General features: G+C 42.8%; 1 protein-coding gene across 1 annotated transcript in view; it reads left to right on the top strand.

The window, feature by feature from the left end:
• The first annotated feature begins 14,031 nt into the window (after positions 1-14,031).
• TMC3 (transmembrane channel like 3) overlaps positions 14,032-24,807 on the top strand; it is a 57,933-nt gene continuing 47,157 nt past the window's right edge. Inside the window, exons 1-3 of the mRNA XM_004017799.6 lie at positions 14,032-14,230; positions 16,118-16,264; positions 21,733-21,808. Coding sequence (XP_004017848.2) covers positions 14,142-14,230; positions 16,118-16,264; positions 21,733-21,808 — 312 coding nt within the window. The 5' untranslated portion in view covers positions 14,032-14,141. The remainder of the gene's footprint in view (positions 14,231-16,117; positions 16,265-21,732; positions 21,809-24,807) is intronic.

Here is a 24,807-nt window from a genome sequence, read left to right as displayed (position 1 = left end):
ATTTTGTAGTTCAATACCAAATCTCTTTAAAATATGTGTTCTGAAAAATTATATATTTAATAAAAGCTAAAAAAAAAAGTATTCTGTTGAATTAGCTACCCCACCTTTAGGGATTTATCTTTGGGAAATAATCATGAACATGTGTAACATTTAACTTTAGCCAGAAGAATGTACTCAGTAGAATGTTTATAAGAGAGAAAAAAACCAACATTAAATGGTAGGAGTAATATATGGGTGAAATAACTTATGCTCCATCCATACTTTATATTATTTAACTCCTTTTTGCCAAATTCCAGAAAAGCATCCTTTACCTCACTGTCCTTGCACAAGTCTGTTTTCTATTAGTCTTAATACCTTAGTTCTCCTACTTCCATCTTCCAGGCAATCATCTAGCCACAATTTAATAAAATTTAAAACTTTTATTTGCTAAGAAAGGTAAAAACCAACTGGTTCGGCCCTATTCCCAGGCCCTTACATGTTAACACTTTCTTGAGATTCTTTTTCTTGTCTTCTATCACCAGCTTCAATGATGTGCTTTCTTTCTAAAACTGTATATCACAGAGAATAGTGATTTATCCCTTCATGAGATCTATGCTCCTCATGGCTGAAAGTAAACAGCACTCTTCCTGAAACAGATGTTGGGACTCTGGCGACCCCACTGGAGAGGCGTGAAGATTGGTTTCCTGCGTTAACCATGCACATTTCAGAGTTGTAACATGCCCTTCTCCCTCTCATGGAATGTTTTCTGGTCTTGGGACTGCAACTCCTGTTTGGTTTTGCTTAAATTTGCCTTGTATACCTTTGCCCATTTTTTTTTCGCTAATTTTATAATGTACTTATTTTCTTGTTTATTTATTTTTGGTTGCATTGGATCTTCACTGCCACGCAGAGGCTTTCTCCAATTTTGGGAACTGGGACTACTCTCTACTTGTGGTTTACTGGTTTCTGGTTGCAGTGGTTTCTCTCTTTGGGACGCACAGGCTCAGTAGTTGCGAAACGTTTCCTGAAATTCTAATACCATTGTGATATTTTGGAGTCTTTAAAGAGTTACAGGGCTTCCCTGGTGGTCCAGTGGTTAAGAAACTGAGCTTCCACTGCAGGGGGCGAGGGTTTGATCCCTGGTCAGGGAGCTAGGATCCCACATTCTGCACGGCTCAGCCAAAAAATAAAAAAATAAAAGAACAACGGCTTTCAGCCACTGAGCTGAGTTCACATCTCCCAGAGGCAGAGTAGTGATAATGGTGCAGTCACACAGCTGAGTGAGCTTGGGCCTTCACACATAGTGTCAGTCGCTCAGTCATGTCTGACTCTTTGCGACCCCATGGACTGTAGCCCACCAGGCTCCTCTGTCATGGGATTTCCCAGGCAAGAATATTGGAGTGGGTTGCCACTTCCTCTTTCAGGGATCTCCCTGACTCACGGATTGAACCCATATCTCCTGCGTTGTAGACAGATTCTTTACTGCTGAGCCATTGGAGATGTCTTGATTATGCTAGCTCCTACAGCAAAGAAGATGACCACATCATATTACATGAAACTCCGTCTTATTAGACAGAAAGGAGGGGTCCCCCCGCAACATTGGCCCAGAAGAAATAAGCAGCTCTGATGTGAACAGCTTACAGACAGGGCCACAAACCTGGGGACCAGAGGAGTGCAGGGCTTCTTTCCTACAACGGCAGGGAACTAAATTCTACCAACAACCACATGAACTTTGAAAAGGACCCCAAGTGCCAATGAGACCACAGCACCAACTGACACTTGATTCCAGTCTTGTGACACCCTGAACAAGAAATTCAGTTGAACTCAGAATGCCCAGACTTCTGACCTATGGAAATTATGAGATTAAAAAAAAAAAAAGAGGTGTTTTAATCCAGTAGATTTGTAGTAGTTTATTACATAGAACAGAAAACTAATGCAACCTTGACACACAGTTTAGCAGCTCAGATGTTGCCACCCTGCACAAGAACCACCCAGCCTTCATCCTGACCTTTGAGTTTCTCAAACCATTTCAATTCCCATCACTTTTAAAGTGGTTATCCCACCTTGGCTATCACTATTGTAAGAGCACCGAGGACCTGGTCAGGGCCTAGATCTAATCCACTTCTGTATCCTTCTCTCCATCCTTCCTGCTGCTCTCTTAGTTGGACCACTGTTAGCTCTTGAGCTTCCCTTGCTCTGCTGGTCCATTTCCTAAGACACCAGGTGTTCTTTCTAAATGCATACAATTTAAATGTCGACCCTCAGGAAAAAACCTAAGCTCCTGGTAGTCATTTACGTTGTGGTAGAAGACTTTGTTCCTTTTTAGAATTCTACCCAGTGATTTCCCTGATAGTCCAGTGGTTAAAATTCTGCGCTTCTGCCTCAGGGTTTCATCCCCAGTTAGGGAACTAAGATCTTGCATGCAGTAAGGTGTGGCATAAAATAAAATAAAAAGAAATAAAATAAATGAAATGAAATATAATAGAATAAATTAAATAAAGAAATAAAAAATAAATGAAATAAAGAAATAAAAAAATAAATGAAATAGAGAAATAAATAAAATAGAATAAAATAAATGAAATGAAATAAGAAAATAGAATAAAATAAATGAAATAAGAAAATAGAATAAAATAAATGAAATAAATGAAATAAAATAAATAAAAAATAAAATAAATGAAATAAACAAATTGAATTAAACCCTACCCGCTCTTACCTCATGTGTAATGACCGACCACTCTCTCCTGCATCCTGATGCATTTTCCTGGTTAGCTCCTACACCTCCCTGAGGGGTCAGCTCAGGTTTCTCCTGTTCTGAATACCCACTGGTGTCCCCAGGTACCCCGGAATCTCCCCAGCACAGCCTGCCTCCATAGCGTCCAATCCGCTAGACTTTGCTGTCTGTGTGCCTGCCCCACTAGACTGTGATATCGTTGGGGGCAGGGGCTGTGCTGTGTTCACCAGTGTATCTTCACTTCCCCGCACATAGTAGGCCCTCTCGTGAGTAAAAGAATGACCAGCTGTCTTTGCACAGTTCACTGTACAAGTTGGAATTCTGTCCCGAATGGCTGAATGAAGCTTTTCCTGTTGGATCCCAGCTGACACACCTTGTTTATGTTTCTCATGGCAGGCATTGACCACCCAGCTGCTCCTCTAAGTTTGCAAGATGTTCAGTGCTGAGGGTGATCGCAGAGCTGAATTTAGCCACAAGATGGAGACTCTATCCTAGTCCTGGAATGCATCCCAGCGCCTGGAATTTCTGTACTTACTATTTCAGGATGAAATACCTTAATTAATTTCTAGTCCAGTCTCTGGTCCCATCTATAAAATGGAGAGGTCATGGAGAAGTCACGAGTCAGTTTTCAGCAGACAGGAAGGAGAGATTTTCTCGCTGATATCACCTGGCTCAAACCCTTAATCCACTTAATCACAGTTGGTCTTTCTTCCAGGACCAGCCCCCTTCCTAAGTTGTCTCTTTAGCATGTGTGCATGTGCGCGTGCTCAGTTGTGTCTGACTCTTTGTGACCCCATGGACTGTAGCCTGCCAGGCTCCTCTGTCCATGGAATTTCCCATGCAAGAATATTGGAGTGGTTTGCCATTCCCTCCTCCAGGGAATCTTCCCAACCCAGGGATCAAACCCGTGTCTCCTGCTTTAGCAGGCGGACACGGAGATGAGGGAGGTTATACTAGAAGGTTGGCTGTGGCCTGAAGAGGCAACAGATTATTCATTCACCAGGAAGTCAGAATTTTAATGCAAATTTATAGGTCTATTCCCAAAGGAGCTTTGTTTGTGTTGAACTGTTATGTTCATTTGAAACGGCTTTCCCATGATCCCTGGTCTCCAGGAGCTAGTGATGTCTTTGGAACAAGGCAGTTCTGAGATTGATGGCCAACTTCTTTCTGTTCTGAGTAGCAGACCCTGAAGCCTGCCTTGGGAAGACACTTGGCTAGACTTGCTCCTATTTATCTGCATCAGGGCTGGCGGACACTGTAATTGCATTTGCTTCATTTCCTATACAATTTGTAGGAAGATCATTAAGCAACAGGAAAGAACAGAGGTCAGAATATTCGAGAATGACACTGAGAGGTTTAGGCTGGCTGTTGGAATTAGAAAGAACCAGAAGGGCTGCTTCAAGGACTTACACAAAGATATGAAGCAAGGCTATTGTTCTCTCAGTGATTGTCCTTCCTTGAGCCAATATTCTTCAAGAGATTTTTATTACAAAACAGATCATCCATCATATCAATGAAGACTACATTGTGATTACATAGTAGACATTATACCTTAAGTCTAGGCTCTGTGAGAGTCATCATTAAGGAGGCTGTGTTCGACACAATCAAAACTAGTATCTGGGGCAATTCCCTTGTGGTCCAGTGGCTAATATTCCAAGCTCCCAATGCAGGGGGCCTGGGTTCAATCCCTAGTCAGGAAACTAGATCCCACATGTCACAACAAAGATCAAAGATCCTGCATGCCACAACTAAGACCCAGCTCTGTTGTTGCTGTTCAGCTGCTCAGTTGTGTCCAACTCTTTGCGACCCCATGGACTGTAGCCCACCAGGCTCTTCTGTCCAAGGCATTTTGCTGGCAAGAATACAGGAGCAGGTTGCCATTTCCTTCTCCAGGGGATCTTCCTGACTCAGGGATCGAACCCATGTCTCCTGCATTGGCAGGAGGATTCTTTATCTCTGAGCCACTTGGGAAGCCCACACGACCTGGACTAATCACAAAAGTTCTGGGAAATATAGTCTTTCTGTGTGTTCCTAAAGGACAGAAAAACAGATATGGGTGAGTCCTGGTTGACCCTTACTCACTGCCTCATAACTGTCCTTATTGTCAGAGTTATATGAGAGATGCTATTATAGTTAATAGGTGTGTGTGTAAATAGTACACTGGAGGTACTTAGAGAAAGTTAACCTTATCATTATTTATTATTCCATGTCAGTGAACACATGGTTTGCACATAAGAAATATCATAAAAATAAAAGGAAGAAATGACATTTGAAAAGGCTGCTTAAGAACTTTCCTGGCGGTCCAGTGGTTAAGAAACTGTGCTTCCACTGCAGAGGACAATTGCTTTACAATACTGGTTTCATTTCTGCCATCCATCAACATGAGCCAGCCACAGGTATACACATGTCTTCCTCTCTCTTCAACCTCCCTCCCACCTCCCGCCCCATCCCACCCCTCTAGGTTGTCACAGAGCACTGGGTTTGAGCTCCCTGCATCATGCAGCAAATTCCACTGGCTCATTCCATGAAGCATCAAGTTGCTTTAAGGAGAGGCTGGTGTCTTGTTTCCCATTTTGTCCCTAAGGAAGTGTGGACGAAGCACAAAGCAGGCACAAAGCAGACATTCAGCAAACGCCTGATGAGCAAACACAGGAACCAAGGGGCTGGTCTACAGCGGACATCCCAGCTCATATGCTCGTCCTCCCTGCCCCAGCCAGGTCAGCTCGTCCCAGAACAGGCCAAATTTGAAAATTCTACCTTGGCCTTCACATTAGGTTGGAGTGGAGGGGCCAGAATAGAAAAGCTGTGGACAGTTGTAGAGGAACAAAAAAAAAATTTTTTTTAAATGATGATGCCAAAAATTTCTCCCCAAAGGGAAAAAGAATAGAAAAGGATCAACTGAGTTTTCAGAATAAACAAATCTGAATTTAACAAGAAAAACCTTTTTTTTTTTTTCCTTCTCCTGCATGTCTGTGGACTGCCTTCTCTATTTGATGGCCATTTGGAGATCATTTCAAGTCCATTCCATAATTGTTTTCTTGCTAAGCTTCCTTTATGCAGAAAAATGATAATACAGTTAGGATGCTTTCAAAAGTCCCCAGGGAAATTAATTTGTTTACAGGATCATGTATCATATGGTTAAACCAACACGGAGGAACAGAAGGCTCTCTTTCTCAGCTGTGCTAAAACCACTGACCTGTGAGGTCACAGGTGGCAATGCTCTCAGGGCCCTGGTGGGCTCAGTAGATACTCTCTGTTTTTTTTTTTTAAATTTTTGTTTTCTTCACACTTTTAAAAATTAAATTTTATTGGAGCACAGTTGCTTTACAATGTAGTGCTAGTTTCTGCTGTACAGCAAAATCAATCACTTATACCTATACATATGTGAAAGTGAAAGTGTTAGTGGCTCATTCATGTCTGACTCTGCAACCCCATGGACATCAGTCTCCTTCATCCATGGGATTCTCCAGGCAAGAATACTGGAGTGGGTAGCCATCCCCTTCTCCTGGGGATCTTCCCGACAGCGGGACTGAACCTGGGTCTCCTGCATCGGAGGCCGACTCTTTACCATCTGAGCTCTTTACCAGGGGAGCCCACGAGGTACCTAGCATGGTGGTCAAATGCACTGAGGCAGAAAGCAGAGTGATGGCTGCCAGGGGCTGAGGAGAAGAGCGGGTTGAGGGAGTGATTGCTTAATGGGTACAGAGTTTTCGTTTTGCACCCTGAAGAGGATTCTGGAAATGGATGGGAATGATGGTTGCACAGCAGTGTGAATGTGCTTAATACCGCTGAGCTGCATGCTGGAACTGGTTACAGTGACAAATACTATGAATATTCATAATTACATTATAGAGACAGCGGTGATCCAAACAAGAGTGGCCATTCCAAATAGGAAGTCTCCAGTGTCGGTATTTTCCACAGATTAGAACTCTCTCTACGGTGATGAGATCTTCCTGCTGTGGAAAATTTCCTAACAGAGAAGGAAAGGAGACAGACAAAGCCACATAGGTATCCAAGCAAGAGGCCATGTGAACAAAGAATGGAAGGAGAGAACTACCCACGGATGCAAGAAGGGAGGAGTTAACAGAACAAATCCCCAGTTCTTCTTTCCAGGATATTGTCGACTAAAAAAATGCACAGTGTGAGAGCTGCAAGTTAAGTTTTATTTGGGGGCAAAATGAGGACTGCAGCCTGGGAGACAGCACCTCAGATAGCTCTGAGAAACTGCTCCAAAGAGGCAGCAGGGGAAAGGACAGTAGAGATGTGATTTCGGTGAAGGGGGAATACGTGCAAGCAAGCATATATTTTTTTTTGGTAGAAAGTTTCTGCTGGTCTTGTGAAGCTTCTGCTAATCACGAGAAAAAATCATCACCATGAAAGATTTTAGTGCTTTTCTAGATATGAGGAGATACAAGAATTGGACTTTTAAAATCAGTTCCTGAGAATATTTAACTATCTGAAGACCTGTTCAACCAGTTTTTCCAGAGCACAGAGTGCTTCATTTTTGCTCACCACCCTGAACTCCTTTCAGGGGGTGTTGAAGGTCAGCAGCTGCAGCAGAACCTGATTTAATCCTTGTGGAAGTAGACGGCAAGTGCCCATGGCAAGTGCCAATTTGTGGCTGATAATGCTCCTAGTTTCCCTCCCCATCCGCTGCCTCTTATAAATAGCTGTGAAAAGAAGAGAAGTGAAAAGCAAAGGAGAGAAGGAAAGATATGCCCACTTGAATGCAGAGTTCCAAAGAATAGCAAGGAGAGATAAAAAAGCCTTCCTTACTGATCAGTGCAAAGAAATAGAGGAAAACAATAGAACGGGAAAGACTAGAGATCTCTTCAAGAAAATTAGAGATACCAAGGGAACATTTCATGCAAAGATGGGCTCAATAAAGGACAGAAATGGTATGGACCTAACAGAAGCAGAAGACATTAAGAAGAGGTGGCAAGAATACACAGAAGAACGACACAAAAAAGATCTTCACGACCCAGTTAATCACGATGGTGTGATCACTTGCCTAGAGCCAGATATCCTGGAATGCAAAGTCAAGTGGGCCTTAGGAAGCATCACTATGAACAGGCTAGTGGAGGTGATGGAATTCCAGTTGAGCTATTTCAAATCCTAAAAGATGATGCTGTGAAAGTGCTGCACTCAATATGACAGCACATTTGGAAAACTTAGCAGTAGCCACAGGACTGGAAAAGGTCAGTTTTCATTCCAATCCCAAAGAAAGGCGATGTCAAAGAATGCTCAAACTACCGTACAATTGCACTCATCTCACATGCTAGTAAAGTAATGCTCAAAATTCTCCAAGCCAGGCTTCAGCAATCCGTGAATCGTGAACTTCCAGATGTTCAAGCTGGTTTTAGAAAAGGCAGAGGAATCAGATATCAAATTGCCAACATCCGTTGGATTATAGAAAAAGTGAGAGAGTTCCAGAAAAACACCTACTTCTGCTGTATTGACTATGCTAAAACCTTTGACTGTGTGGACACAACACACTGTGGAAAATTCTGAAAGAGATGGGAATACCAGACCACCTGACCTGCCTCTTGAGGAACCTGTATGCAGGTCAGGAAGCAACAGTTAAAATTGGACATGGAACAACAGACTGGCTCCAAATAGGGAAAGGAGTACATTAAGGATGTATATTGTCATCCTGCTTATTTAACTTCTATGCAAAGTACATCATGAGAAACGCTGGGCTGGAAGGAGCAGAAGCTGGAATCAAGATTGCTGGGAGAAATATCAATAACCTCAGATATACAGATGACACACCCTTGTGGCAGAAAGTGAAGAAGAACTAAAGAGCCTCTTGATGAAAGTGAAAGAGAAGAATGAAAAGTTGGCTTCAAACTCAACATTCAGAAAACTAAGACCATGGCATCTGGTCCCATCATTTCATGGCAAATAGATGGGGAAACAGTGAGAGATTTTTTTTTAAAAAACTCCAAAATCACTGCAGATGGTGACTGCAGCCATGAAATTAAAAGACACTTACTCCTTGGAAGAAAAGTTATGACCAATCTAGAGAGCATATTAAAAAGCAGAGACATTACTTTGCTGACTAAGGTCCATCTAGTCAAGGCTATGGTTTTTCCAGTGGTCATGTATGGATGTGAGAGTTGGACTATAAGAAAAGCTGAGTGCTAAAGAATTGATGCTTTTGAACTGTGGTGTTGGAGAAGACTCTTGAGAGTCCCTTGGACTGCAGGGAGATCCAACCAGCCCATCCTAAAGGAATTCAGTCCTGAATATCCATTGAAGGACTGATGTTGAAGCTGAAACTCCATTCTGCCACCTGATGCGAAGAACTGAATCATTTGAAAAGACCCTGATGCTGGGAAAGATTGAAGATGGGAGGAGAAGGGGATGACAGAGGATGAGATGGTTAGATGGCATCACTGACTCAATGGCCATGAGTTTGGGTAAACTCTGGGAGTTGGTGATGGACAGGGAGGCCTGGTGTGCTGCAGTTCATGGGGTTACAAAGAGTTGGACACGACAGAATGACTGAAATGAACTGAACTGAACCTAGCTGAACTTGCCTCACCCCACAAAGTCATCACCCAGCGGTCTCCCCCAGTGACAAGCTGAGAGATTCTATCTAACAGCATCCTTGAAGCAGTGCAGAAAATTAAAGAACCTTATTGGGGAACAAATACCAAACAACAAGAACATTGGGTATTCAAGGAGCAAGGACAGAGAAAGAATTAACTAAAAATCCCATAACATTAAAAAAGGAAATGAACATGAAGCACGCAAGAGGTAGAGAAAGAGCATACTTCAGGAGATTTGTTACAGAAAACAAAATCTAATTCTTAGCCCATACTGACTTTTCTCAATGAAATAAAAGTGTTCTTTCTGAAACAATAGATGCAAAATTGAGGTAATAAGAAAAGATAGTGTGTTATAAAGGAAGGCCGGAAGGGTTAAAAAAAAATGTGAGTGGAAATTGACATGGCAAAAATGAAAACCAGATTTGCAGAATGTCAAGCAATAGGATGAGGGTAATCCAAGCCCTTCGGTAGCCTTGAGTGAAAGGTTAAGGTCAAGGATTGTCAAAATAAGAGAAAGCTTTAAACATGGTAGAAGCGAGTATCAGTCACATAACCCATATTTCAACAAGCTTTTTAAGGATACATCATAGATAAACTACTAACCCATAGTGGGTCATCAATAATCTAGTTACAATTTTCACTTGGCTTTTATTTCTTTAATTTAATTTTATTGCTTTTTAAAAATATGTATTTATTTAGGCTGTGCTGGGTCTCTGTTTCAGGCTTCTCCAGTTGTGATGCACGAACTTCTCTAGCTGTGACATGCCAGCTTATTTGCCCCATGGCACTTGAGATCTTAGTTTGCCGACCAAGGATCGGACCTGCATTGGGAAGCAGACTCTTTACCACTGGACCACCAGGGAAGTCCCCTTAGGACAGTTTATGTGTCTAGATATAATCATCTATGAAAAAGAATTTCTTTTTTTTTGAGGAAGCACAACTGCAGAGCCGGACAGGAGATCTCTATTTTCGTATCCCAGTTGCAACCCCTCTAACAGTCATTGCCTTCTTCCACAGGATTCTGTTGGGGTGGTGACAATCTGTCTTCACTTACTGCAGGGGCAAGTGTAGCAGAGGACAACCCCACCCTCCTGCCCTGTGGTCAACCTCTCATAACTAAATGAGTAACAAAGTATCGCAATCTCCCTCATGGAAATCTCACTGTCTGCTCAGTTTCAACTTCAATCTGCAGGAGATGATTTCAGGAGGAATTCAACAACAGTAATTTGCTCTCATGTCTCAACAAATTCCCTTGTTATTTAGAAAACTGGAAACAATTCTTGAACGTCTCCCCTAAATAACATTTTCTGGACCCAAATTGTAATTCTAAACTAAAAACAAAAGCTTTTAGTGTCACTCAGACAATATAACAGGCACGTAAATATATCTCAGAAATGGAAGCGTTTCTCTTGTAAAATGCAGAGCTAAACACTTGATAACTTAGAAAAGGGAGCTTGGCATTGCTGATGGGACTCAGATGGTACCTTAGGGGTATTAGTATTCACTTAGCAGCAAGTGGGGAGTTGGTGGGGTGGGGAGTGCCTTTTGTAGATGATGAAGGGAATGAATGTGTTATTTTGCCTGTAAGCTAAGCCGCCTCATGATTTCTGTTAAAACCTCCTGGGATTTATAACAAATTTTTATTTTTTTCCAACTGAAAGGGATTTGTATGTTATACAAATAGACTTCCACGTGACTTTTCTCTCCTTTTCAATATTGTTTATCTTCCTCCTTCTCACACCACCCAGAACTTGTAAGCAGTCGATCTGGAAAATAATGATTTTAGTGCTCCTTGACATTGGATCCTTTCTGATTTTTTAAAGTGTTTCCACTATTAGCATTGGAGGGAGTTTTAGTCATTTATCTACATGCACATGCTGGCTTAACTTAAAGCCATCCCGCACGTCTAAAGCCGCTAATCAGATTGTCAGAGGAAGTCAGATGCAAGCCCAGTCATTTATTCCCAGCAGTCAGAAATTAACATCTCCTGCCTGCACTTCCTCTTTCCAACCAGCCCTGGGGAGCCCAGGGGAGCTGAGGCCCAGGGAGGAACTAGGCAGGACGGGAGCGGGGTGTGTGTGAATCTGAGTCCCTTGTGCTGGGGCTAAGGAGCGACAACGACCCCCTCACCTTGCGCTCGTCGCCACAATAACTGCCCGGTGGACTCAAAAAGAATTTTAAAAATCAGGAGAAGGAAACCATAAAAAGACCACACACACATCAGAGCACATTAAAGCTCATTCTACCAATCTTCAAAAAACACATCATAATTTGTTTTAATAAATCCCTATAGAATCCTGTAAAATTTGCTATTGTTACCTTTTCCTATCTCTCTAAATGACAGAGGAATCTGGCGGGCTACAATCCATGGGGTAGCAGAGTTGGACACGATTGAGTGACTAACACTTTCAATTTCACCCCTCTAAAAACACAAATATATATACATAGTCACTCAGTCGTGTTTGACTCTTTGTGACCCCATGGACTGTAGCTGGCGAGGTTCCTCTGTCCATGGGATTTCCCAGGCAAGAATAGTTGAATGGATTACCATTTCCTAAAAAAAATAACACACACACAAACCAACCAATGAAGCAATTCTATTATATATGCCATTTTATCCATTTGATAAACACAAATTTTATCTAGTATTACTAGATGGACTCTCAGGTCTAATGACCTCAGGCAGATTAACAGACAGGTGACCAGATATCACAGGGCCCCAAGTCCATCTTGAGTGAGGGCCAGCTGTGGTGCCCAGGTCTCTGTTTCATTCCCAGACTCTGAGCCCAGGGATCTAAACACCTGTCTGGCAGCCCCAGAACCCCAAGATCCCAGGCTAGGGTTCTGGCTTTGCTTGTCATACCGATGCATGACAGACAGAAAGAGGAATCTAATGACTTACTAATAAATGAATAAAAGAATGCATGAACGCAGTCCCCCTCCTAAGCCCTAAGCCTGGAGTTGCTAACGGATTTCCTTTCTGCCCGGTTGTCTAGCGCTTGGCCCATTCCATGACTCACCTCTTTGTGGTGTCTCTAGTGTACTGACAATGCAGAGTCTTCAACAGAAAGGGCCTTTTCTAGTTCAGCTCAACCAGCCTTACTGCAAGCAAATAACTTCTTGTGTCAATCTTTTTTTTTTAAATGGAGGTTTATGTGGTGAAACTATTGGAAAGTCTTGGACTTAAGGATGAATTCAAAAGTTAAAGAATCCATCTTTAAAGAATTCATCTTGTTTGAAAGAAACAAATCTAATATGGAGTTAGATTTATTCTTCCCTATTACATGAACAGGGACAAGTTTCTTACCCTCTCTAAGCTACTTTCTTGACGTGCATTTGTGCTAAGTTGCTTCAGTCATGTCCGACTCTGTGCAATAATACGAACTGTAGCCCACCAGGCCGCTCTGTCCATGGGATTCTCCAGGCAAGAATACTGGAGTGGGTTGCTATTTCCTTCTCCAGGGGATCTTCCCGACCCAAGGATCGAACCTGCATCTCTCATGTCTCCTGCAGGGGCAGGCAGGTTCTCTACCACTAGCACTACCTGGGAAGCCCACTTTTTTGATAGTTTTTTTTGACTGCACTGCATGGCATGTGGGATCTTGTTCCCCGACCTGGGATCAAACCTGCATCCCCTGCATTGGAAGCATGGAGTCTTAACCACTGGACCACCAGGGAAGTCCCCTCTAGTTACTTTTAAATGGTATAGGGGGGAAATGTATAGATAAAAATCAAGCAAATGTGACAAAATGTTAGCAATTGGTGGGTCTAGGTTATGAATACAGTACTTGTATGTTTTATACTGTTCTATCAACATTTCTGTAGGTTTGACTTTTTTCAAAACAGAAAAATTAAGCTGATAATAGCGGTAGTGGTAAAGAGTGGTAACTAGTGGTAAAGTAGAGCTAGTGGTTAAGAACCTGCCTGTCAATGCAGGAGACATAAGAGACATCTCTCTGATGAGAAGTGTTCTCTGGGGTTCAATCTCTGGGGGCAAGATCCCCTGGAGGAGGGCGTGGCAACCCACTCCAGTATTCCTTCCTGGAGAATCCCATAGACAGAGAAACCTGGCAGGCTACCATCCGTGGGGTCACAAAGAATTGCACGTGACTGAAGCGACAGTGCGCACAAGGGAGGAGGCGTGGTTGATGATTGCAAAGTCTTGGTGTAGGAGTCCTTTGTTCCCATAGATGTCCAGATAGATCAAGTATTCCTATAGATCTCCAAGAGGAGAAACTGTTCTCTGTTCTGCAACTTTTTGTCTCTATAGGAATGGAAAAGCGTTACACCCTTAAAAGTCAGAGCCTTGAGAATGGGCTCTCCTGTGTATTTCAAGCTATAGGTGACATTCTTAACACAATAGAATACAAAGGTTAAAATAAAAGAAATGATCTAATCTGGAGTCAGATTTATTCTTCCCTATTACATGGGCATGACAAGATTCTTACTGTCTCTAAACTTCTTTCTTGGTAATTAAAAAACTAAACAAACAAGCTATGCCTTGCATCCTCCCTAAATATTTTCTGAACACCAGTTATGGTAATAGATATAAAGTGCTTTGCAAACAGCAGAGCCCTTCCTGGCACAAGGGGTCACCCATGTGGTTATTTGGGCAGCACCAAGCGGTCCTAGATCACCTGGCCAAGCCTCTTGCCTTCGGCTGTCTCAACTCCAGCCAATCTCTGCTGTCACAGCCACCTTAACATGCATATGCATGAGTGGCTTCCTGGCTTCTCCACTGCTCAGAGCATCACTGCAGACGCACAGACCTGCTCCTGAGAACTGGAGGGCAGAGCAACTCGCACAGCAGATTCCTGCCTGCCTGCTTCTCAGCGCCCTGCTCACCCCTCCTGATCCCTGGCAGCCAGCTGGCTCCCATGAAACCACCGAAGGCATCCCAGCGTTTTAGAAGCATCCGGAGAAACGCCAACCAGCACTACTTCTATCAGGAGTCCCTGCTGCTCAGGTGAGCCGTCCCGCCCATCCACTGAGCAGTGAAGGCAGGTGTGTGAGGAGGAAAAGCCTGGGTCCCCCTTGCTTGCATCTCTCCAGAGGACCAAGTGTCCATCTTCCTGGGTTCTCCTTCAGAATAAGCTCAGAAACTCCTTTATCCAGGCTTATCTGTCAAGGAAGACAACCTTAGCCATGTGCACAGAGGGTAGTGTCTACCTGCTTCCGATCCGCATCGAAAAGCTTACACCCCAACATGCCTTTATTGCTGGCCAAACCCACAGCCGTGCTTTATCCATTTTCTCTTCTCTTTTACTCCATCAGCAATATCAAGAGAGAGCAGATGATACATTAGTCATAATAAATGAGGTTTCTGTTGGAATATAGACTAGTTAGAAGTGGGGGAGTGTTACTTGAATTTGTTAAACATTTACAAAGGTATATTAAAACCTCCATAAATTCAGAGAAGCTGGAGAAAATTCTCCTTGGAGTAAGGAAAAACAATCTGAATTAGAAAAAAACAAAGGAATTATTTCCCCTTACCTTTAAGTGCTTCCTTGGAAAAATAGCCATAGCACAATACTCTTTATCCCCTCCTGAAAAGTTGCTTTAGGGTACATGTGTCCTTTTGAATTGAGCACAGGAAGCTCAGCTCAGGTGCTCTGTGTTGCTCTACAAGGATGGGCGGACTGGGGGGTGGCGGGGCACGGTCCAAGGGGGAGGGGATATATGTCATACTTTAGGCTGATTCACTTCATTGTACAGCAGAAACTGTTACGGAGTCCAAGCTGACTCTGCTTGCCAAATGACAGGCCAATGAATCTGAGAGAGGAGGGGTTGAGGCAAGGAACAGGTTTTAACTGGGGAGCAGGTTGTCGGAAAAGATGGCAGGCCAGTGCCTCAAAATAACCATCTTGTTACAGCTTGGTTGCCAGGTCCTTTCCTTGATCAGAGATGGGGGGAAGTGAGGAAACAAAAGTAAAAAGACTTCAATGCTTACAAATATCCTCTAGAACGGCAAGCCTCAGGCAGGGGATGTGGTAGTTTCACTTCCTTGCAGTCCTTCACAGACGGGAGGCTCAAGAAGGCCATCATGTATGTTTAATAATAAAAAAGGGTTAAAGTCACAGAAGCAGTTCCAACATAAATTCAAAATTAACCTTTAATTACAGTTACAAAACTAACACAACATTGTAAAGCAATTATATTACAATTAATAAAAAATAATATGTAACATTACCGAAAAAAATTTGCATTGGAATTAGTGTATTCACTTTCACTGGGAATGAATGTTGCTACACATTGGAAAGTTGTTCTCCTTAGAGAGTAACTAATATCCTGAAATATTTGCTTGTGTAAATTTGTTTAGCTAATTTGTTCATAGAAACGGCTCTCTGTCTCCCATCCTTATCTCAGATTTCAAATGAATCCAAGCAGGATTGCAGAGTCGGGGGGCTCTCTAGATGAGATATTTTGACTTTTATTTATTTTACTTCCAGAGTTAGGGGACAGGAGGAGTCCTTTCTTTAAAATTAAGCTGATTATTTCAGTTAGCCTGTAAAAGAAATTGTTTTACCACCAAAGATGCTGCTCTTCAGGAATCCTACATAAGTATTTTCTCGGTTCCTTTTACGACAGCTTCTGGTAACATCTTTTATCCTTCGAAGCTTTTGTCTTTCACTGATCCATCAAAGTTATAGAACCCAGTGAATATGTTCCAATGGCTGCTAACACTACTGGATTCTCTCTCCAACACCCCAGATCCCTCTCCTCTTCTTCCACATACACCAGCTTCATACAGATGACCCCCAGAGAGCAAGAGGCTGAACTTACCCAGGGCAAGATCTTGGCTGGAAGTAATTCTACTAATCTGATTTCCTCCTTAATGCCCTGATCCATTCAGCAACTTGGAGGACAGCTTTACTGCAGATGAGACGGGGGACAGCCATGATCCAGAACAAATCTTTCAGAACATACAGTTCCAGAAAGATCTCATGGCAAACATTCGCTGTCGACCCTGGACCATGGGGCAGAAGCTGAGGGCGCTGAGGTAAGGGCCCCGACAGCACCAGCTGGTTACTGCAAGTGCGTGTGTGCTAATCTGCTCCAGCCCTGCTTGACTCTTTGTGACCTCAAGGGCTGTAGCCTGCTAGGCTCCTCTGTGCATGGGATTCTCCAGGCAAGAATACTGGAGAGGACTGCCAAGGCCTTCTCCAGAAATCGACTCTATTTCAATAAAACACACAGAGTCATGTAGGGATTTCACTGGTGGTCCAGTGGTTGAGACTTTGCCTTCCAATGCAGAGGCTGTGGGTCCCTTTGCTGGTCAAGAAGGGAAGATCCCACTGCCTCGGGGCCAAAAAAAAAAAAAAAAACCCAAAACATGAAACAGAAGCAATATTGCAACATATTGATAAAGTCTTTAAAAATGGGCCACATAAAAAATCTAAGTCATGTATTCTGTCAGAATTTTAAAAAGCATACAGAAACTCTGATGATTAATGATTATCTGAACTGTAAGAGGGTGAGTCTTTTTTAACCTGCAGGGAGAGGAAAGCAAATGATACCTTTTCAGTCAGGATTCAAGGAATGAACCAGGCCTTCCTCCGTAAGTGTAGCCAGGGCTCTGAGACGCCGATACCAGGGAGGCGCAGGCCAGCCATCAATCTCTCGGAGAACAGCTCGCCCTTCAAGACCTGCATTTGTCATCCCCGGTCACCTGTCTCCTCCCAGTCACCTTGAGAAACTACTGGAGCAATGCTCCGGTAATTGGACCTTTGGAGACTCACCAGGTCTGTGGAAGGCCGAAAGAGCGGCGGACCCTGAGTGCTCCGGGCTCAGGGAGTGTTGCTGAGGCAGAGAAAGCAGGGAACTCCAGCCTTGGGTCTGGACCTAGAGCCACCTGTCTGGGAGGACAGAGCATGTATTTGTTACCTGTAGAGAGGCTTGTCTGTGAAGGGGCCTGGGTTAGGAACTGTCCCCACTTCTGTTACTGACCAGGATTCTTGGCATCCTTCAGTTAAGTTCAGTCACTCAGCCGTGTCCAACTCTTTGTAACCCCATGGACCATAGCACGCCAGGCCTCCCTGTCCATCACCAACTCCCAGAGTTGACCCAAACTCATGTCCAACCATCTCATCCTCTGTCATCCCCTTCTCCTCCTGCCTTCAATATACCCCAGCATCAGGGTCTTTTCAAATGAGTCAGCTCTTCATATCAGGTGGCCAAAATATTGGAGTTTCAGTTTCAACATCAGTTCTTCCAATGAACATTCAGGACCGATCTCATTTAGGATGGACTGGTTGGATCTCCTTGCAATCCAAGGGACTCTCAAGAGTCTTCTCCAACACCACAGTTCAAAAGCATCAATTCTTTGGCACCCAGATTTCTTTATAGTCCAACTCTCACATCCATATATGACTACTGAAAAAACCATAGCCTTGACTAGATGGACCTTTGTTGGCAAAGTAATGTCTCTGCTTTTTAATATGCTGTCTAGGTTGGTCATAACTTTCCTTCCAAGGAGCAAGGGTCTTTTAATTTCATGGCTGCAGTTACCATCTGCAGGGATTTTTGAGTCCCCCAAAATAAAATCTGCCACTGTTTCCACTCTTTCCCCATCTGTTTGCTGTGAAGTGATGGGACTGGATGCCATGATCTTAGCCCTGATCTTTTCTGAATGTTGAGTTTGAAGCCAACTTTTCACTCTCTTCTTTCACTTTCATCAAGAAGCTCTTTAGCTCTTCTTCACTTTCTGCCACAAGGGTGGTGTCATCTGTATATGTGAGGTTATTGATATTTCTCCTGGCAATCTTGATTCCAACTTGTGCTTCTTCCAGCCCAGTGTTTCTCATGATGTACTTTGCATATAAGTTAAATAAGCAGGGTGACAATATACATCCTTGATGTACTCCTTTCCCTATTTGGAACCAGTCTGTTATTCCATGTCCAGTTCTAACTATTGCTTCCTGACCTGCATACAGATTTCTCAAGAGGCAGGTCAGGGGCTCTGGTATTCCCATCTCTCAGAATTTTCCACAGTTTCTTGTGATCCACACAGTCAAAGGCTTTGGCATAGTCAATAAAGCAGAAATAAATGTTTTTCTGCAACTCTCTTGCTTTTTGGATGATCCAGTGGATGTTAGCAATTTGATCTCTGGTTCCTCTGCCTTTTCTAAAACCAGCTTGAACATCTGGAAGTTCACGGTTCATGTATTGCTGAAGCCTGGCTTGGAGAATTTTGAGCATTACTTTTCTAACGTGTGAGATCAGTGCAATTGTGTGGTAGTTTGAGCATTCTTTGGCACTGCTTTTCTTTAGGGTTGGAATGAAAACTGACCTTTTCCAGTCCTGTGGCTACTGCTGAGTTTTCCAAATGTGCTGGCATATTGAGTGCAGCACTTTCACAGCATCATCTTTCAGGATTTGAAATAGCTCAACTGGAATTCCATCACCTCCACTAGCTTTGTTCATAGTGATGCTTCCTAAGACCCACTTGACTTCACATTCCAGGATGTCTGGCTCTAGGTGAGTGATCACACCATCGTGATTATCTGGGTCGTGAAAATCTATTTTGTACAGTTATTCTGTGTGTTCTTGCCACCTCTACTTAATATCTTCTGCTTCTGTTAGGTCCATACCATTTCTGTCCTTTATTGTACCCATCTTTGCATGAAATGTTCCCTTGGTATCTCTAATTTTCTTGAAGAGATCTCTAGTCTTTCCCGTTCTATTGTTTTCCTCTATTTCTTTGCACTGATCACTGAGGAAGGCTTTCTTATCTCTCCTTGCTATTCTTTGGAACTCTGCACTCAGATGGGTATATCTTTCCTTTTCTCCTTTGCTTTTTGCTTCTCTTCTTTTCACAGCTATTTGTAAGGCCTTCTCAGATGGCCATTTTGATTTTCTGCCTTTCTTTTTCTTGGGGATGGTCTTGGTCCTGTCTCCTGTACAATGTCATGAATGTTCATCCATAGTTCATCAGGCACTCTATCAGAACTAATCCCTTAAATCTATTTCTTACTTCCACTGCCTAATTGTAAAGGATTTGATTTATGTCATATGTGATTGGTGTAGTGGTTTTCCCTACTGTCTTCAATTTAAGCCTGAATTTGGTAATAAAGAGTTCATGATCTGAGCCACAGTCAGCTCCCCATCTTGTTTTTGCTGTCTGTATAGAGCATGTCCATCTGTGGCTGCAAAAAAATATAATCAGTCTGATTTTGATGTTGGCCATCTGGTGATATCCATGTGTAGAGTCTTCTCTTGTATTGTTGGAAGAGGGTGTTTGCTATGACCAGTCTGTTCTCTTGGCAAAACTCTATTAACCTTTGCCCTGCTTCATTCTGTACTCCAAGGCCAAATTTGCCTGTTGCTCCAGGTGTTTCTTGACTTCCTACTTTTGCATTCCAGTCCCCTATAACAAAAAGGATGTTTTTGGGGGGTGTTAGTTCTAAAAGGTCTTGTAGGTCTTCATAGAATTGTTCAGCCTCAGCTTCTTTAGCATTACTGGTCAGGGCATACACTTGGATTAATGTAATATTGAATGGTTTGCCTTGGAAATAAACAGAGATCATTCTGTCAGTTTTGAGACTGCATCTAAGGACTGCGTTTTGGACTCTTTTGTTGACTATGATGGCTACTGCATTTCTTCTAAGGGATTCTTGCCCACAATAGTAGATATAATGGTCATCTGAGTTAAATTCACCCATTCCAGTCCATTTTAGTTCACTGATTCCTAAAATGTTGACATTCACTCTTGCCATCTCCTGTTTGATCACTTCCAATTTGCTTCATTCATGGACCTAACATTCCAGGTTCCTATGTAATATTGCTCTTTACAGCATCAGACCTTGCTTCCATCACCAGTCACATCCACAACTGGCTGTTGGCCTCCTTAATCAACAGAAATTAACCAGAGGCCAGACAAGAAATTCAGACGTGGCTTTATTGGGGTCCCTGGTGCAGCAGGGGAGAACAAGAACAGATAACAGGTTCCCTTGTTTGCCAGTTCATTGAAGCGGGGGAGGGTACAAGTTTGTTCCTTACATGCAGGGTAAGGTGTGGGTGTGTTCAGGGGTCAGGCCTGAGGGGTGGCTTAGGTGGTCTGCCCACCCTGAGGTGGTGCTGTGTGCAGGGGGCATGCACAGTACCCTGCTTTTGTTCCTGACTCTTCAGAAGTGACAGTTTGGGTTTTGGTCTCTTTGTATCTTATTGTCCATAATTTGCCCCAACTGTGCATGCAGGCAGTTATTTTTAGTCCTTTTTAGTTTCATTGTATTTTGTTGCCTGGGAGGTGTGTCCAGGTGCACACACTACAGGAAACGGTCTCAGGTCCCAGCCTGGCTCACTGCTGCCTCGGCCCCCTACTCAGTCCTTACACACCACTCTCTCCCATGGTTGCTTCAGTTCTCTGTCATCCTTATTAGCTAGTGGGCTATTCCAGGGGAACAACTGTATTTTATGCACCTCTGTGTTCCACTGTACTTGACCCAAACAGGTGTGCAGAAAGTCACTTGCATGGAAAATGTGATGAATGAATTGGGAGAATAGCATTGACATATATACGCTACCACGCTTAAAAAGATATCTCGTGGGAAGCTCCATTGCTGTAACACAGAGCTCAGCTGGGTGCTCTGTGATGACCTAGAAGGGTCGGATGGGGGTGAGGAGGGAGGTATAAGAGGGAAGGGATATATGTATACATACAGCTGATTCGTATCATTGAACAGCAGAAACTAACACAACATCATAAAGCACCTATATCCCAATCAGAAAAGAAGAAATTGACCTAAGATTTTATAATGAATGAATGAAATGAAATGAATTATTATTTCACTGACATAGGCCCCTGTCTCTGTTGTTGTTGTTGTTGTTCAGTTGCTAAGTCATGTTTGACATGACTCATGGACTGCAGCACACCAGGCTCTTCTGTCCTCCACTGTCTCCCAGAGTTTGCTTAAATTTATGTCCATTGAATTGGTGATGCCATCTAACCATCTTATCCCCTGCTGCCCTCTTCTCCTTTTGCCTTCAGTCTTCCCCAGCAACAGGGTCTTTTCCAGTGAGTCAGCTCTTCTCACCAGGTGGCCAAAGTATTGGAGCTTCAGCTTCAGCTTCAGTCCTTCCAATGAATATTCAGGTTTATTTCTTTTAGGATTGACTGGTTTGATCTAGGATTGACTGGAAAGATTGAGGTCAGGAGGGAAAGGGGGTGGCAGAGGATGAGATGGTTGGATGGCATCACCGACTCAATGGACTTGAGACTGAGTGAACTCGGGGAGATAGTGGACTACAGGGGAGCCTGGCATGCTGCAGTCCTTGGGGTCTCGAAGAGTCAGACACAACTTGGAGACTGAACAACAATTGGTTATCAAAAGTTAGAAAATGCAAGATTTGCATACGTGCATCTCTTCTCCACTGTTTGGCTATCTATTCCTACTGCGCAATCACCTGTGTTGCCGAGATTACCAGGGTGATAAACTTGTGCTCACCACCATGTTTTTCTTCCTTTCTCAGGCGAGCAAAGGATATTGTGCTGAAGTTTGAAGGGCGGTTGACCAGGACTCGAGGCTACCAAGCGGCCGGTGCAGAGGTAAATAGCATACACACACAGGTGCCCACCCTTCCTCTGGTCCCCTAACCCAGGCAGTTGAATTAACCTTGCACTTGCTGTACTACATGGGTTATAAACGTCCCTGATTAATAGTTGTTGAACACTATGGTGAGCTAGAACGTCCAAGTTTCCCAAAACTTGCATTTGAAGTCCCGATGATGTCACTTAACAAATTGTGCTCCCTGAGGAAGCCCAACTCATCAGAAAAAAGAGATCTTCCCTTGGGAGAATGATCTGGCCTCTTTCCCAAGTGAAGCCCACTTGTGTGTGTGGGTTTTCTTCACTGTATTTCATCTAATGAGAAAGTTGCAGGCATATTCCAATGCTCATTTGTTAATACGGTGCTAGATTATTGCTTGTTACTTTTCCCATCCAGTTACTTACAGTTGAACTTTAGTATACATGAAAGTATCTGTTAATAAAGACATTCCAATAATTTTCATAAATACTTCAAAACAATGAAAAAAAATTATTTTTTCCACTATAATTCTCTACTTTCCATAGTATCTTTTGGCGGGGGATGAAGTAGATAAGAGTAACTTTTACTGTTTTGCTAGTATCTTTCTTTAAACTTCACATTTCAGTCAGTGGATATATAATTTTCACATCAGACTAATTATGTTGTTATTGTTTAGTCACTAATTCGTGTCCAACTCTGTGCAACCCCATGGACTGTAGCCACCAGGCTCCTCTGTCCATGGAATTTCCCAGGCAAGCATATTAGAGTGGGTTGCCATTTCCTTCTCCAGGGGATCTTCCCAACCCAGGGATTGAACCCACGGTTTCTGCATTGGCAGGTGAATTCTTTACCATCTGAGCCCCCAGGGAAGCCCCAGAGTAATTATAGTACACAAGTATTTCTGTCTTGCTTTCTTTTTTTTCACTTAACACCATAACAGGGATTTTTCTCCATGTTGCTATTTTATTTTTCACCATGTTTTTATACTTATTGTTTTCTATGACTCTGTAATTTCCATCAGGAAGATGTATGTTAATTTAATTAGTTACTTGCCTGCTGGTGATATTTAAATAGCTTCTATTTTTTCATTAGTGTTAACAGACCTGCAAAGATTGTCTTTGTACAGATGGCTTTTCCAGTCTCTTAAAAGTCTTTTTTTAGGATACATGTCAAAACTATGACCTCTGTAGAAAAAAGGATGATCCATGTTTTTTGGTTTTTGATAAATATCAATCAATTGTTTTCCAAAAGCATTTACCATCCACTATGATGACAGCAGATTTTTTCATTCTGACACTTTGGTTCTTCCCCTCCTCATTCATAACATCATTTCTCTACCCCTTTTTTTTGGGGGGGGGTTGACTTAATTCATTCTTATATCTCATATGATAGTGATCAATGATTGTGTCTTTTTTATTGGAATACAATTGCTTTACAATGTTGTGTTAGTTTCTGCTGTACAACAAAGTGAATCAACTATACATATACATATATCCCCTCCCACCCACCCTCATCCCTCCTCTTGGGTCATCACAGAGCACCAGGTTGAGCCCCCTGTGCTATGCAGCGTCTTCTCACTAACTGTCTATTTTATGCATGGTAATACATATATGTATCAACCCCAGTCTCCCAGTTTGTCCCACCCATCTCCCCCCGCCACGTCCACATGTCCCTTCTCTACAAGTGTGTCTATATTTCTGCCTGGGAAATAGGTTCATCTCTACCATTTTTCTAGATTCCATACATATGCATTAGTATATGATATTTGCTTTTCTCTTTCTGACTTCAGTTCAGTTGCTTAGTTGTGTCCGACTCTTTGCGACCCCACGGACTGCAGCACACCAGGCCTCCCTGTCCATCACCAACTCCCAGAGCTTGCTCAAACTCATGTCCATTAAGTCGGTGATGCCATCCAACCATCCCATCCTCTGTCCTCCCCTTCTCTTCCTGCCTTCAATCTTTCCCAGCATCAGGGTCTTTTCCAATGAGTCAGTTCTTCACATCAGGTGGCCAAAGTATTGGAGTTTCAGCTTCAACATCAGTTCCTTCCAATGACTATTCAGAACTGATTTCCTTTGGATTGACTGGTTTGATCTCCTTACAGTCCAAGGGACTCTCAAGAGTCTTCTCCAATACCACAGTTCAAAAGCATCAGTTCTTCGGTGCTCAGTTTTCTTTATACAACTCTCACATCCATACATGACCACTGGAAAAACCATAGCTTTGAGCAGGCAGACATTTGTTGGCAAAGTAATGTCTCTGCTTTTTAATATGCTGTCTAGGTTGGTCATAACTTTTCTTCCAAGGAGCAAGCATCGTTTAATTTCATGGCTTCAGTCACCATCTGCAGTGAGTTTGGAACCCAGGAAAATAAACTCTCTCACTGTTTCCACTGCTTCCCTATCTATTTGCCATGAAGTGATGGGACTGGATGCCATGATCTTAGTTTTCTGAATGTTGAGTTTGAAGCCAACTTTTTCACTCTCCTCTTTCACTTTCATCAAGAGGCTCTTTAGTTCTTTGCTTTCTGCCATAAGGGTGGTGTCATCAGCATAGAGGTTATTGATATTTCTCCTGGTAATCTTGATTGCAGCTAGTGCTTCTTCCAGCCCAGCATTTCTCTTGATGTACTCTGCATAGAAGTTAATTAAGCAGGGTGACAAAATACAGCCTTGACGTACTTTCTTTCTGAGTTACTTCACTCTATATGCCAGACTTTAGTCCACCCACCTCTCTCCAAATGACCCAATTTTGTTCCTTTTTATGGCTGAGTGATATTCCATCTTACATACATTAATGTACATTGTATATATATTGCATTTAGAATTAAATCCTGACTCCTTCCTCTGACCCATCAGATCAGCCATTTCCTCCTTTTTGACCTTATCTCATTCCTTTCTTCTCATTCTTTCCTGTAAAATGCCCAGCTCATGCTAACCCACAGGCTTCTCCTGGCCATTCTCCCTTTCTAGGTAGCTCCACTAAGGACTAATTATTTTTGGAACTATTGATTAATTTT

The sequence above is a fragment of the Ovis aries genome, chromosome 18, assembly GCF_016772045.2.
Source record: "Ovis aries strain OAR_USU_Benz2616 breed Rambouillet chromosome 18, ARS-UI_Ramb_v3.0, whole genome shotgun sequence".
Lineage (NCBI taxonomy): Eukaryota > Metazoa > Chordata > Mammalia > Artiodactyla > Bovidae > Ovis > Ovis aries.
Note: the sequence above shows the minus strand (reverse complement) of the source record. Positions and strands in the feature narration are given on the sequence as shown.